The 16909-nt window shown below is 39.5% G+C and overlaps 1 protein-coding gene across 1 annotated transcript in view; it reads right to left on the reverse strand.

Annotated features, from left to right (window-relative positions):
* RAPGEF6 (Rap guanine nucleotide exchange factor 6) overlaps positions 1-16909 on the reverse strand; it is a 682053-nt gene that overhangs the window by 537243 nt on the left and 127901 nt on the right. Inside the window, exon 2 of the mRNA XM_042781366.1 lies at positions 5302-5428. Coding sequence (XP_042637300.1) covers positions 5302-5428 — 127 coding nt within the window. The remainder of the gene's footprint in view (positions 1-5301; positions 5429-16909) is intronic.

Raw genomic sequence — 16909 nt, forward strand, 5'->3', positions numbered from 1 at the left:
TTATCCATATGAGTAAGGCTGATTTTACTCTGATAATGCAGCTCTTGCCCAGTCCTACTTTGAGAGCTTTCTAAGCTAAGTGACTCATCTTCTTCCTCTCTATTGGACAATGTTTTTGGACTATTCATAAGTTTGTCCAGTAATGTATCAGACAGTGTTTCTCTGTTATTCATAAGGTTTTCCCGGGCCAATTCTTTGAGAAGTGGATGGCCTCTTTCTTCTTCCTAGTCTGTCTCAGTCTACAAGCCGGGCTAATACCTGTGCAACAAGTGCACCCCACTGGATTTGAAACACCAGTGGCAAAGCCTGAAGACTCACAGCAACACATCACCACAGCAGGTCAAACCAACAGACAAGTTTGTCTCCCTTAGCTGTTGGAAACCGCTCCAACCACCCTTACCTGGATCCCTGCAGCTAACTCCTCGATCTGTTCCAGTTCCCTTTGCCTTTTCTGTCCTCTCCCTGCTTCCCGCCTCGCTGCCTGTGGTGGGTGGCCTGGGTTGCCTGTCTTCACCTGGCTCCCTGCAGTTGACTCCTTGATCTGTTCCTATCCCCTTTGCCTTTTCTGTCCTCTCCCTGCCTTTCCGCCTTGCTCCTTGTGGGGCGTGGCCTGGGTTGCCTGTCTTCACCTGGGCCCCTGCGGCTGACTCCTCGATCTATTCCGGTCCCCTTTGCCTTTTCTGTCCTCTCCCTGCCTCCCGCCTCACTTCCTGTTCTTAGGTCCCTGGAATCCGAATGAAAATGCTATCACTTTAAAATCCAAAATATTTGCCACTTGTAAACATTAAAAATGGCTGTGCCCTCAATCACTTTAAATATCCAAAATGGCCACCACTTGTAAACATTCAAAATGGCTGCGTCCTTGGTCAATTTAAATATCCAAAATGGCCGCTGCTTGTAAACTTTCAAAATGGCTGCGCCCTCAGTCATTTTAAATATCCAAAATGGCCATCACTTATAAACATCCAAACTGGCTGTGCCCTCGGTCACTTTAAATATCCAAAATGGCTACTGCTTGTAAACATTCAAACTGGCTGTGCCCTAGGTCACTTTAAATATCCAAAATGGACACCGCCTGTAAACATTCAAAATGGCTGCACACTTGGTCACTTTAAAATATCCAAAATGGCTGCCACATGTAAACAATCAAAATGGCTGCACCCTCCAGACAAACAAGAAGGTCAGCGAAAAAAAAACAAGAAAACCTGCGATATCTGGGGATAGGGCAATAAGAAAAAAAAAGGCAGAGAACGAGAATAATGAAGAAAAAATGGGAAAAACGCAAAAATAAAAACAAGGAACAGGAAACTGCTTTCGAAGATGAATTTGCTCTTGTAAACTTTCACCAAAATCACAATGAAATTAAAAAAAAAAAAAAAAAAGTCAGTGAAAATTTCAATTAAGAGTGTGTCTGGAGAGGGGAGAAACACAACTCCAGTCTTCCATTTCCAGATTACAGGTCCAGGAGACTGAGTCTTGATGCCTGAATGTGTAATGGTAGCAGCAGTAACAAAGACAATCACAATCACAGATGAGGGCTAGGTTTTCCTCTCTGATCAAGTGAATGTCCATGTATTATTGCTAAGCTGGTTGCAGAATATTTCAAAACAGGGCTTTTAAAGTGTGATGTAGAAAATTCAATGGTATGCCTTTTCTAGCCATAGTCTTTGTAACTCCCATTGTCCTGTGAGTAACTGAGTAGCTGTTAGCTAAAGTCATCCACCTGGAGGAGCACAAAGTAATCTTCTGGGAAAGTTTGCTCTCTTTCAGGTGTGTAGAACTCTGATGTTGGGATTGGTTGGTTTTGCCACTCTGCCAGGCTCAAATGAGCCCTCCTACAGGCACAAGGAATCTTTCTAACTGACGACTGAGAGAGATACACTGCTGAGAGAGCACATGCTGCTGAGAGAGGGAGACGCACTGCTGATAGAGAGATGACCTGCTGAGAGAGAGATGCGTGGCTGAGAGAGACAGACACCCAGCTGAGAGATGGCGGCAGTGGAATCAAGAAGCATAGGACAGAGTGGCAGACCTGGCCCACAGAGACAGAGGCCAGGCTGAGAGGCCAAGGGCCTGTCAGGCATGTCTTAGGGCATACCAGAGGGGAGACTGGCCTCACCAAAGAACTATATTCTCAGCGTGTTCCTGAATTTGAATTGTAGCCTGTTGCTTCCCTAATAAACCCCATAATCTGTAAGTTCTATGTGGCCACTGCAAAGAATTACCAAACCCAGTAGAGAGGTGGTGGGTGCCATGAGAAGACGGTTGGTGTCAAGGTTGTTAAGAGGCCCAGAGGGTGGCGTCACATCTGGCCTCCAAGGAACAGGCCTTGGGCTGCTGATGGTGATTTTGTCTTCCTCTTTGTGAAGTTAGAGGAGATAAGAAGATGTCACCTCCCTGCCCCTTTACCAAAAATTTAGTAGAATAGATGTTCTTGGTCTGTAAAAATGATACAGTGGCTTTAAAGGTCCTCTAACATCAGTGGGGCAGAGGAGAATTACCACTATCCATCAGCCCAAAGCTGACTCCTTTGAGGCAGAGGTCAAATATACCTCCACACTCCAACCTTTTTACCAATTCTGACGTCAGCCATCCCTTCCACAGTTATTAGTTCTCTGCTGGGCTCAATAATTCACTGCAATGTCCATGCAGAACTCAGACTATACTCAAAGTTATAGGTTTATTATGGAAGAAACAAATTACAATTCAGGATCAGGAATGATTCAGGATACAGCTTGGTCAAGAAAGTTCAATTGTGCCTGCAGGCAGGCTTTTCTCTGGCCATTGGCCTGGCTTCTGCCCTGTCCAGGTAAGTGTTATAAAGCTCTTCAGCTCCACCAATAAGTGCCAAGAGGACTTCACTCAACCAGTAAGCCTTGCCATGAAGGCACTCATCTCTCTTGCTCTCTGGGTTGGTAAGCCTAGCTCCACCAACAAATGCCTAGAGGCATCTCACTCCACCAGGAAGCCGCCTGCCTGAAGGCACTCAGCTCTCTCACACTCTATGGATCAGAAAACCCACAACATTGTCTGTGGTTTTACATCTCTCTGATTCCTGGGTCCAGGAGGTTTTCAGTGCAGGGACTCTGGGTCCAAAGGACATGCTTTGCGCCCAGCTCTTTCTTCTTGGTGGTAGTGAGATCCCTCCTTTCTTCCTCTGGGATGGTCCATTTTAAGCCCACCTAGCATGATGGGGGAGTCAGTTGCAGGGACCCAGGTACGGGTGGTATGAGAGGTTTCTAAAAGGGAGACAAACTTGTCTGTCGGTTTGTCCTACTGTGGTGACGTGTTGGTGTGAATTTTGAGGCTGAGCCACTGGTGTTTCAAACCCAGTGGGATGCACATGGTGCACAGGTATCAGCCCAGTTTACAGACTGAGACAGACTAGGAAGAAGGAAGAGGCATCCATTTCTCAAAGACTTGACCAGGGAAAACCTTATGAATAGTAAAGAAACACTGTCTGATACATTACCGCACAACTTTATGAATAGTCCAGTGAGATTAGAAGGTTCTCAAAATAGGACTGGGAAAGAGCTGCATCATAAGAGTAAATCCAGCCTTACTCATATGGATAAGGTAAAGCTTTCTAGACTTCCATTTGCTGATGTGGCACCACTCAAATTGAGGAGAAACAGCTGCAAACATCCATTAATCATCGGAACAGGGAATGTATGAACTATGGATCTAGGAAAATTGGAAATTGTCAAAAATGAAATGGAATGCATAAAGAGTGATATTCCCCAAACACTTGATTGTACTCATGACAAACCTCTATCTTGACCAAGGAGGCTGTCATTCAAATGGAACAAGAGGACACAACATGGTTTAAAATCAAGAAGGGAGTGCGTCGGGTTGTATCCCTTCTCCACACTTATTCAATCTATATGCTGAGCAAATAATCTGAGAAGCTGGACTATATGAAGAGAAACGTGGCATCAGGATTGGAGGAAGAATCATTAACAATCTGAGAGATACACATATGATACAACTTTACTTGCTGAAAGTGAGGATGACTTGAGGCACTTACTGATGAAGACTGAGGAACACAGTCTACAGTATGGATTACATCTCAATATAAAGAAGACAAAAATCCTCACACCTGGACCAATTAGCAGCATCACGATAAATGGAGAAAAGATTGAGGTTGTCAAGGAATTCACGTTGGTTCTATAATCGAGGCCAATGGAAGAAGCAGTTAGGACTTTAGATGACGTGCAGTACTGGACGGGTCGGCTGTGAAGGAACTCTTTCAAGTGTTGAGGAGCAAGGATGTCTCCTTGAGGACCTCGTATGCATGTAAGAGCTGGACAATGAATAAGGAAGACCGAAGAAGAGTTGATGCTTTTGAGTTGTGGTGCTGGCGAAGAATGCTGAAAGTACCATGGACCGCTAAAAGAACTAACAGATCTGTCCTGGAGGAAGTGCACCCGAAATGCTCCTTGGAAGCAAGAATATCCAGACTTCATCTCCCCTACTTTGGTCACGTTGCCAGAAGGGACCATTCCCTGGAGAAGGATGTCATGCTTTGTAGGGTAGAGGGTCAACGAACGAGGGGAAGGCCTTCAACGAGATGGATTGACACGGTGGCTGCGATGATGGGCTCTGGTTTAGCAGGGATCATGGAGCTGGCACAGATCAGGCAGTGTTTCATTCTGCTGTGCATGGGGTTGCTATGAGTCGGAAATGACTTGATGGCACCTAACAACTAGCATGATGGCAAAAGTAATCAACCTGCTCATTATGGTTCTATACACCTTATGTGCAAGGTCCTCCATCCAGAAGGGTGCCATACAACTTATCTGCATTATTAACATGCTAGCCAATCCCTCTGGTGGGCCACAAACCATGTCAATAAAGGCCATGTAAAAATGATCCATCGTACCACACACACTCACTGTAGAGTAAGGGAGGAATAATGATTAACTAAGAGCTAGAGATTTAAATTTCATTGCACTTTTAGACACCTAATGCCAGGTCTCTGGAGCTAACCTTCTACAACTGTAATATGAGAGGCATGGACAAGATTCTCTATAAGGATCCTCATAGCTCTAGTCATAGCTCAGAAAACAATCAGATAAAGAAATAAACATCAAAATAAAATGTTCTCTGGTGCTAGAATGAAGACAAAAAATAGAAGTGTTCATTTCTTTTAAAACTCTTAGGGCTGTGAATTTTAAAGCAACATGGCAAAGATGTTCTGTATTTCCAAATAAAAGTACTATAATTGAAATTTTACTAATTCATTCTGAATTATTAAAATATTCCACATAAAATTTCAACCAAACCAATAATGAAGCTCACCGATACTGTTATGTCCTCAGTTTTTCTCTTAGCACTGGAGTCAAACAAGACATTTCTCCCTCGCCTTTCACAGTCTTGATATACAATCAGTCGAATTTGGCTTGGATCAAACTCTGGCAAAGGCCAACTTGAAAGAAAAACAAAAATCCGTTATAATTACTGTCATAAATATTCCACATAAATTCTTAGAAATAAAACCTATATAATACAGAGTTGTATTGTTAATAAAAATTATACAGATGTTTACATAAAATAATCAACTTTTATGCAAAGTAAAATAAAAAGTTGTGGCAGGTATCACTTAGCATATACAAAATATAACTATCTTATATCAACTATAAAAGCAGGGCTTCAAACACGTTAGAAGCAACTTAGTCATGGCTGATGCAACAAAACTGGAACAGAATCAAATTTGTAAAATGTGGAAATATAAGAACAATGACTAGAATGGGAAAGATTAGGGGTCAAAACTCCGGAATAGGAGATCAGGAAGAGGCGTAATGAACCCTCTCGGGAGCCACATGCAGGAGACTGATTATTGCCAGACCTGTGGAGCGAGACACACATTCAAAGCAGTATGGTCAGGTGTCATCTTTGAGAGGGACAGCACTGTTTCCAACTCTGCTAGTCAAGAGATCTGGCTGCTGTGCTACATATACTTTGCTCTTACTTTCTAGGAAGTAGATTAAGTTTCTAGCAGGGCATTGATCTGTAATTTTTCCTGTTCCAGTTATTGATATACCCACATTTAAAAAATTTGGGTCCATTCTGGTTTAGCTTTGTCATCCATGACTGAACCAGGAAGAACCTGTTCAAAGCTCTGATTAAAAACAGCAAACTTAATATAAACATACATAAGCACATTGAAAACATACATTCATTTAATGACATGGACCATCACATGACACAGTAAGGTTAACAGATATTTTAAAACAGCTTTGTTACTGTTTCTTCAATGTGAAAACTTTTCAATTTAAGTAACAGCAGCTATGTACTTATAAAACAGTAAAAAGTGAAGAAAGTGATGAAAAACCAGGTGTTGGTGAGAACTCTCACATATATGTCAGTGTATCTCTTTAGGAAAAAGGTATTTACTTTTATTTTATTTAAATATATATACCCAACAGAAAAAAAAATCTGGTAAATTGAAGTTGACTCAGCAATTCTGCTCTAGAAACGTTTGCCACTATGTAAGAATGTTCATAGCAGTATTGTTCATTAAATAGCAAAAAAAATACAATTCAAATGGTCACGAACAGTAGGATGGGTAACTATATTAGGCTACATTCATGCTAAGAAATACTATACAACAAAGACAATGAATAAGGACAATTATATGCAAAAGCTCTGGCAGACTGTGAGCAAAAGAACACACACACACAAATAACTACTGTATTTTTCCACTTATGTAAAAGTTTAACAGAGGCCAACTTTTGTCTAAGGACACACACTTACTCTTTAAAACTAAGGAAGAATGCAACAATAAATAAATAAAATAAGCCAATTTACAAAATGGGAAAAGTACTTGAACAGATATATCCCCAAAAGCATATAAATGGCCAATAAAAAAAATGAAACCAAAACCAAACTTGTAGCTGGCAAGTCAATTCCAACTACTGGCAACAACTCATGTGCTATAGAGTAGACTGCTTCCCAGGGGTTTCTTGGCTGTAATCTTTACAGAAGCCTATCACCAAGCCTTGCTTCTATGGCAATGGTGGGTGGGTTCAAACTGCCAACCTTTAGGTTAGCCAAAACCAAACCCACTGCCATTGAGTCAATTCTGACTCACAGAGACCCCCTCTGGGTTTCCAAGGTGGTAAATCTTTACAGAAGTAGATTGCTTAATCTTCCTTCCCTGGAGCTGCTGGTGGTTTTGACCCACCAGACTTCTGGTTAGTAGTCAAATGCCTTAGGCACTAGCCACCACAGCTCCAAATGGCCAATATGCACATGAAAAGATGCTCAAAGCTGTTAGTCATCAAGGAAATGTAAATCAAAACTACAAAGAGATTCTACTTCACATCCAATAGGATGGGTATTATCAGAAAATAACAAGTACCAGCAAGAATACAGAGAAACTGAAAGCTTCAACCACAGCTGGTGGAATGAAAAATGGTACAGTCATTATGGAAAAGAGCTTAGCAGTGCCTCAAAAAATTACTCAAAAAACTATCATATGATCAAGCAATTCTATACTAGTTTATACCAAAAGCAATTCTATACTAGTATATACCAAAGCAATTCTATACTAGTATATACCAAAAAGACTTGAAAGCAGGGATTCAAACAGTACACCAGTGTTCGTTGAAGAATTCTTTATAATAGTCAAAAGGGAGAAAAAACTCAAGTATCTATCAACAGATGAGTGGATAAACAAAATGTGTTGTATGTATACACTGGAAAATTATTTAGCCATCAAGAGAAATGCAGTTTTAAGACATGCTACCATATGGATGAACCCTAAAAACATTATGCTGAGTGAAGTAAAACAGACACAAAGGATAAATATGGTATGACCCCACTTACATGAAATACCTAGAATAGGTCAATGCATAGAGATAAACATTTCAATGATTACCACAGACAGGGGAGAGAGAAAATGTGTAGTTAAGAAAAGCTTTTAGAAGTAGACAGCAGTAACAGTTATAGAAAAAGTTTTGGAAATAGAAAATAGTGATGGTTATACAACATGGTGAATGGAACTAATGTCTCAGTCTCTAAACTGTACACTTAAAAATTATTAAAATGGCAATTTTTGTTACATACATTTTACTATAATGAAAACAAAGGAAGTGATGGCCTCAAAAGCCTGGTTACCTCAGGCAGCATAGTGTAGATGGGAGCGTGATCAGGAAGTGACATATTAGGGTGGACTAGAACACCATGAAGGAATTTTGGTGGTGCAGTACCTAAGGCATTTGACTACTAACTAGAAGCTTAGTTGTTCAAACACGCCAGCCATTTCTGCAAAAGGAAGATGGGACAATCTACTTTCATACAGATTTACCACCTCAGAAACATGAAGGGGTTTTTATGAGTCGGAATCGACGTGACGGCAGTGAGGTTGGTTTTTCTGGTTTGGGACGCTATGTTCTACTTTTATTAGCTGGGTAGTGCTTACATGGATATTCACTTTACAGTACATATAAACAAATACTTTGTTTTGTTTTATATATTTTTCTACATGTATTTCACGATTAAAAAGATTAATGGAGGAGGAAGAGAGAAAACACTGAACTGTACTGGGGAAGATACTAATCTATGGTGAATTACACACATATAACCAACAGAACAGTTGTTAAGAAATAAGATTACTGAGCTCTTTGTCATCAGTTACATCAGAATTAAGTGTCAATTTCTCACAATCTATTCAGGCACAGCTCTAGACAGGGCTCCTTCATTTCCTTAAGAGAACCTCAACCATTATTCTACATATAAAACTACCCATCAGTGGCAACATAAAAGTATCTCTATTCCAAATTCTTGACAGAAAATATATTTTAATTTTCTCCTATCTAAACTTTTCACCATACTTATTCAATCTGTACGCTGAGCAAATAATCAGAAAAGCTGGACAATATGAAGAACACAGAATCAGATTGGAGGAATATTCATTAACAACCTACGATATGCAGATAACAAAACATTGCTTGCCAAAAGTAAGGATGACTTGACTTGAAACAGTTACTGATGAAGATCAAAGACTACAGTCTTCAGTATAAATTATATATCAACATAAAGAAAACAAAATTCCTCACAATTGGACCAATAAGCAACATCATAATAAATGGAGAAAAGGCTGAAGTTGTCAGGGATTTCATTTTACTTGGATTCGCAATCAAAACCCATGGAAGTAGAAGTCAAGAAATTAGATTCTGCATTGCACTTGGTAAATCTGCTGCAAAAGACCTTTTCAATGTGTTAAGAAGCAAAAATGTCATTTGGACAACTAAGGTATGTCTAACTCAAGCCATGGTATTTTCAATCACCTTGTATGCATGTTTTAAAATTGGACAATGAATAAGGAAGACTGAAGAAGAGGTGACGCCTTTGAATTGTAGTGTTGGCAAAGAATACTGAAAATACCATGGACTGCCAGAAGAATATACAAATCTGTACTGGAAAAAGTGCAGCCTAAATGCTCTTAGAAGTAAGAATGGCCAGACTTTCTCTCACCTACTTTGATCATGCTGTCAGAAGGGAGAAGAGTATCATGCCTGGTAAAGTAAAGGGTCAGTAAAACAGGGGAAGACCCTCAAGATGGATTGACACAGTGGCTGCAAAGATAGGCTCAAGCATGGCAAGGATTGTGAGGATGGCACAGGACCAAGCAGTCTATCTAAGAGTCAGAGCCAACTCCATGGCACCTAACACCACCACCACCACTTTGGACTTGTTATCAAGAGGAGGAAATCATGTTTGCTAAAAGAGGAGCTCAGCAAAAAGGAGGAAGACCCTCAAGGAAACAGACTGAAAAAATGACTGCAACAATGGGCTAAAAACATAGCAACGACTGTAAGGATGGCACAAGACAGGGCAATGTTCCATTTTGTTGTAAACAGGGTCGTTATGAGTCAGAACCAACTCAACAGCACCTAATAATAACATCCTCCAAGTAAAAGTAATACTACAAACAATAAATATTTCATAAATAATTAATTGAAATGCCACATTTCACATTATGAAAAAAAAATTCTTTAAAAATTAAAGAATGGATAAACAAAACGTAGTATATACATAAAATGGAATATTCTTCAGTCATAAAAAGAAATGCAGTACTCATACTGCAACAATATAGATGAACCCTGAAAACATTATGCCAAAAGTAGGTAGTTATACAAAAGGCCACATATTGTATAGTTCCATTTATATTAAATGTCCTGAACAGATAAATCCACAGTGACATAAAATAGATTAGTAGATCAGCGTTTGACAGGGAATGGAAGGTGGGAGAGGTAAAAGGGTAAATGGGGAGTAACTATGAATGAGTACAGAACATCCTTTTGGGGCAATGAAAATGTTTTGCAATAAGGTGGTGGTGATGATTGCATAACTTTGTGAATATATGAAAACTCACTGATTTATACACTTTAAAAGGGTTAATTTTATAATATATTAATTCTATCTTAATAATAAAAAAGTTAGGAACTTTATTTTCTTATCAAACAGTTGCAAAATATTCTGTTAATTCAAAATAAGAATTTACTATCTGTAAAAGCTAAAATTATAAAGCTTCTAAAAGAAAACATAGGAGAGTATCTGTGCAAAATTGTCCCTCAAATATTATGGTGAAATTAGGACATTTCCAGATAAGCAGAAATTAAGGGTATATGTTAAAATCAGACCAACCTTACAAGAGATGCTAAAGGGACTCCTTTGGACAGAGAAGCAACAACAGTCAACAACAACTGACCATTAACACACATGTTGACATAACCCAGAAACCAACCCAGCTACGGAAGTATCCAAAGTAAATAAGCCTACAAGATTGTAAACAGGGAACCAGAGATACTAACCAACAAATGAGGACAACTACAAACCATAAAGAGGGAAAACACTGTATAGTTACAGAACTTCTAAATGGTAGGGAAATCAAGACAACTACAAGATAGAATGGACTGTCCTAAACTTGCAAAGAAAACTATAAATCGCAGGGTAACCGCAAAGGAAAATGATAAACGCTCACATCAAAATAAGAGGACCAGCACAAATATTTAGCAAATACTAAAACAATAGCAATGAAGGAAGTGATAACACAAATCATTAAAAAAATGAGCTCAGCACAGAAAATTGTATGGAACAAAGAAATCAACACCACAAAAAAGCACATAACAAAAATAACAGCAACAAATTCATACTTATTGATAATTACGTATCTGGCAAGGACTTATCTCTAAGATTTATAGAAAACTCCAATGCCTCAACAGCAAAGGAATTAACAATTTAATTGAACAATGGGCAGAAGACATGAATAGACACTTCACCAAGGAGGATATATTCAGGTGGCCATCAAATACATGAATACTAATACAAATACATGAATACAAATACATGGACTGCTAATCACGATCACTGGCCATCAGACAGATGCAAATCAAAACAACAATGATATACCATCTCACCCCAGCAGTGATGGGCAAGGTTCAATGAGAAAGAAAATAACAAATGCTGGTGGGGATGTGGAGAGATTGGGACCGTGAAGTGATAAACCACTGAGGAAAGCAATATGGTGACTCCTTAGAAAGCTAGAAATGGAGATACCATTTGACCCAGCAATCCCACTACTAGATATATAACCTAGATAGATGAGAGCCAGGACAGGAACAGATATACGTACACCCTTGTTCACCACAGCACTATTTCCAATAGCAAAAAGATAGAAACAACCTACGTGCCCATCAGTGGAAGAGTGGATGACCAAACTAAGGTACATACATACAATGGAATGTTATGCAGCACTAAAGAACAATGTAGAGTCTGCAAAACACTGTATAACATGGATGAACTTGGAGGACATCAAGCTGAATGAAATAAGTCAATCACAGAAGGACAAATATAGTATTAGTTCGTTGTTGTGGAGGGTCAAGAAAAGGTTTATATATGGAGGGAAACTTTCTTTGTTGGTTGCCAGGTGTGGGAGGGGAGGAGACAGAACACTGAAAAAAAAAAAAAAAAAAAAAAGCATTGACCCCTGTTACTTTAGTTTTGTGTATTTCACTGTACATAAATTATATTTCAATAAAATGCATTAAAAAAAGTATAAAAAGGTACAGTAATTTTTTAAAATTGTTTGGCACCTATGATCCGGCATAGGTATTCATTCAACAGAAATCTCCAAAAACACTTGTACAGAAATGTTCCCTGAAGCTTTATTCATAACACACACACACAAAAATGAACTCAGATATCCATTAGCAGGAGATTAAAAAAACTATATTCTTACAATGACTACTACTCAGAAATTAAAAAGGAATGAACTATTGATCATGCAATAACATATATGAACTCAAACACATGTTTGAGTGAAAGAACCCAGACATAAAAGAGTAATAATTCTAAATATATGCAGTTCCACCACAGGTAAAAACAATCTAAGGAGTTCTGGTAGCATAGTACCAAAGGCACTTGACAGCTAACCAGAAGGCTGGCAATTTAAACCCACGAGTCACTCCTTGGAAAGAAGGTTGGGCAATCTACTTCTGTAGTGATTGCCTAAGAAACCCAAAGAAGGGTCACTACAAGTCAGGTCCAACTCGACAGCACATAACAACAATAACATGATGATAGTAATCAAAACAGTGTTTGGGCAGGGGTAGAAGATAAGGAGAATGGACTAGAAAGGTATGGAAGGGAACTTTCTGGGGTAAACAAAATTTTCTTTGTTTTTTTTTTGAGGTTGTGGTTAAATGGGTGTACACATGAGACAAAATTAATCAAAACATAGATTTTAAATCTCTGCATTTTATTTTATGTATATTGTACCTCAATGGAAAAAATAACACTATATATAATCAAATCATCTATTTACACTATAGATATATCATTAAAACAGACATATTAATAAGTCAATCACAAAAGGACAAATACTGTATGATTTCACTCCCATGAAATATCTAAATCAGGCAAGCACAAAGAGATCAAAGTTTATTAGCGGTTACCAGAAAAGGCAAGAAGGAGGGGAAAAGGAAGGCACAAAATTTAGGGGACACTGAGCTTCTGTTAAGAAGCACTGGTGGTACAGTGGATAAGGCACTTGGCTGATAACCAGCAAGTCAGCAGCTCAAACCCACTAGCCACTCCACCGAAGGAAGATGGGGCCATCTCCTTCCATAAAGGCTTACAGCCTTGGAACCCAATAGGGGTTGCTATGAGTTAGAATCAACCCAATGGCAGTGAGTTTGGTTTCTTTTGGTTTGGAGCATCTACTAAAGATGATGGGAAAATTCAGGAACGGTTAATGGTGACAGATGAACAGCATGATGAACATATTTACAGTCACTGAACTGTACATGTTCAGATTGTTGAAATGGCAAATGTTGTTACATATATATGTATACATACATACATACATATACATACATACATGTATGTGGCATTTACCATGCTCACAGCATAATGCTTAAGTTCTGGAAATACTTATGTCTTTACGTTGTTCACGTAAATATTCATTCACTGACTTGAAAGCATTCATCAACCATGAAAAGAAAAAGATGACTGCACTATGTAAGGGCTTACAGTCTAATAAAGAAGATATATTCTATCAATATGGGATGTACTATAAGGCACTGCTAACCAGAAAGCTGGAGGTTCAAACCCACCAGCCACTCCTCAGAAGGAAGGTTGGGCAATCTACTTCTGTAGTGATACTGCCTCGAAACACAAGGAGGGGTCGTTATGACTTGGGTCTGACTCCACGGCACATAACAACATGACTGAGGCAAAATAATGAGCTAGTCAAGAGATCTACATGTAGGCAGGCCGGTCAGGAAGGACCTCACTGAGAAATAACAACAGATTATTTCCAATAAATAATAATATCTAAAACCTTTACAGCATCTAGGAGCTATGGTGGTGCTGTGGTTAAGACATTCAGCTGCTAACCAAAAGGTGGGCAGTTCGAACCCACAAGCCACTCCATGCAGGAAAGATAAGGCAAAGTCTGCTTCTGTAAAGATTTACAGCTTTAGAAACCCTATGAGGCAGTTCCACTCTGTCCTATATAGTTGCTAAAAGTCAGAATAAACTTGATGGCAATGGGTTTGGTTTTTTGGGGATTTTACAACATCTGTTGTGTGCCAGCTACTGTTTAAAATGCTTCACCTAGGTTCCAGTAAGATGGTGGAATAGGCAGAAAGACTGCACAGACCCTCTTCAACAAAGAAAAGGGGAACCAAATAACACAGATACAGAAGATAATCCTGGACCCCTGAGCCTTGAAGGGAAGGATATAGAAGCAGACTAAACTCCAACTAGCAGAAGAATTTGCATGAAAACACCAAAATAGGAGACATATGGAGCTGTGGTCTGACAGCGATCCTGATGACACAGACAGCTTGGATATTGCCAAGTGGTGGTAGGACCTAAGAATTAACCTTAAAATTGGCCCTGGTAGCCAGGGACTGCATGGAAGACTGCTCTGGTAGCTGGGGAAAAAAGGGGAAACAACGAAGAGAAAGGCAGGCTGAGCTGTGGACTTTAGTCTGGCTGGAGGGCAAAGCCATTTTGAATGTTTACAAGTGGCTTGACCATTTTGGATAATTAAAGTGACAGCATTCTCCCAGATGCCAGGGACTTAAGAACAGGCTCCACTTGCCGGGAACCCCAAGGACATTCTGGACTCAGATGACTGGAAAAGTGAGACATTCCCCTTATTACTCTTATACCCCACATCCTCTTGGTGAGTGGAGGTGCAGCGATCCCTCACTCCCACCCACCTTCTGGGCCAGCAGAAATCCCATCCAACTCTGCGTGCTCGAAGGGAGCCTGGATGCCCTGCCATGCCTCAGTTTTTTTTTTTCCTTTATTCTGTTTTTTAGTTTATTTTAAAACTACTATTAATACTTTTGTCCTTTTTACTATTATTCTTTATTCTTCCCCTCCCATGGTGTAGTTTTCAGCTTTTTTTCTTTTCCCCGTTCCTAGTTGCATTTTTTTTTTCCTTCTCATGGTTAACCCCATTCCTTCATTCTCTTTTTGCATTTTTCCCATTGTTTTCTCCATTATTATCATTCTCTACCTTTTTTAACTTATTACCCTCTCCCCAGATATTGTAGGGATTCTTGTTGTTGTTTTTTCTTCTTTTGGCTTTTTTTCGTTACTGTTCCTGTATAATTACATGGTGTGCTTTTTGTCCATTTGCTTTTAATTTTTTGATGGTTATTCAATTGTCATTTTTGTCTAACTAAGTGGAAGACAGCAACAGTCCCTATAGACACAACTACACCCATACCATGTGCAGCTTCACTTACTGAGCAAGGGCCACCACTTCCTTTTCCATCAATGGGCCAACGATATATATCCATTCAGGAAGTCCAACGAACCCCAAACAGGACAGACCCCAAAAGAAAATCACCAAACAGGATAGACTCCAAAGGAAAATCATCAAACTCATCAAAACCAAAGCCAAAGAAAAAAATTCTGAAAGTACCACAGGAAAAATGAAAAGTTACTTACAAAAGACAATCAGTAAGAATAAGCTCTGATTTCTCAGCAGAAACCAATCAAGCAAGAAGGCAAAGGGATGGTATATATAAAATCATGAAAGAGAACAATTTTCAGCAAGACTTATATACCCTGCAAAACTGTCCCTCAAATATGATGGTGAAATTAGGAGATTTCCAGATAAGCAGAAACTAAGGGAATTTGTTAAAACAAGACCACCTTTACAAGAGATACTAAAGGGAGTCCTTTGAACAGAGAACCAAAAAATAGCAAATAACAACCAACCATTAATACACAAGATGACATAACCCAGAAACCACAGCTATGGACATATCCAAAATAAAATAAGCTTACAAGATTGTAAACAGGGAACCACAGACATCAATTGGCAAACCAAAAAGAGGGAAATTACTGTGTAGTTACAGAACTTCTAAATGGTAAGGAAGTCAAGAGAGTTCCAAGACAGAATGGACTGTTCTAAACTTGGGGAGAAAATTATGGAGTGCTTTTTACCTGTAAATTCATTTACTCTGCACAACATTAATTCATTTGATCTTCCCAACTCTATCTGGTAGGTACTACAATTATCCCTACATTATAGCTAAGAAAGCACATATAGATTAAGTAACCTGCCCAAAAGACCATAGCTAACTAATAAATAACAGAGCTTAGAATGCAAGCAGTGTGCCTTTGGAGTCCAAGATCCTAACCGTTATTCTCTATTGTTTCTTAAGTAGGAGTTATTGCTGTTGTTAAGTGCCATCGAATCGTTTCCAACTCAGTGACCCAATGCACAGCAGAACAAGACACTGCCCAATCCCACGCCAGTTCCACGATCCCTGCTATACTTGAGCCCATCATCACAGCCACTGTGTCAATCCATCTTGTTGAAGGCCTTCCCCTCTTTCGACAACCCTCCACCCTACCAAGGATGACATCCTCTCCAAGGAATGGTCCCTTCTGATAACATGACCAAAAACAGGTGAGACGAAGTCTGGCCATTCTCGCTTGCAAGGAGCATTTCGGGTGCACTTCCTCCAGGACAGATCTGTTAGTTCTTTTAGCAGTGCATGGTACCTTCAGCATTCTTCGCCAACACCACAACTCAAAAGCATCAACTCTTCTTCGGTCTTCCTTATTTCACTGCCCACCTCTTACATGTATACAAGGCAATTGGAAATTCATGGCTTGTGTCAGGTGCACCTTAGTCCTCAAGGAGACATCCTTGTTCCTCAGGACTTGAAACAGTTCCTTCGGGGTTCACCTTCCCAGTGCTACACGTCATCTAATGTCCTGATTGCTGCTTCCATTGGCCTCAATTGTAGAACCAAGCAACATGAATTTTTTGACAACCTCAATCTTCTCTCCATTTATTGTGATGCTGCTCATTGGTCCAGTTGTGAGGATTTTTGTTTTCTTTATATTGAGGTATAATCCATACTGC

The sequence above is a fragment of the Orycteropus afer genome, unplaced genomic scaffold (assembly GCF_000298275.1).
Source record: "Orycteropus afer afer isolate SDZICR_OR568_19922 unplaced genomic scaffold, OryAfe1.0 scaffold00112, whole genome shotgun sequence".
In the NCBI taxonomy this organism is placed as follows: domain Eukaryota; kingdom Metazoa; phylum Chordata; class Mammalia; order Tubulidentata; family Orycteropodidae; genus Orycteropus; species Orycteropus afer.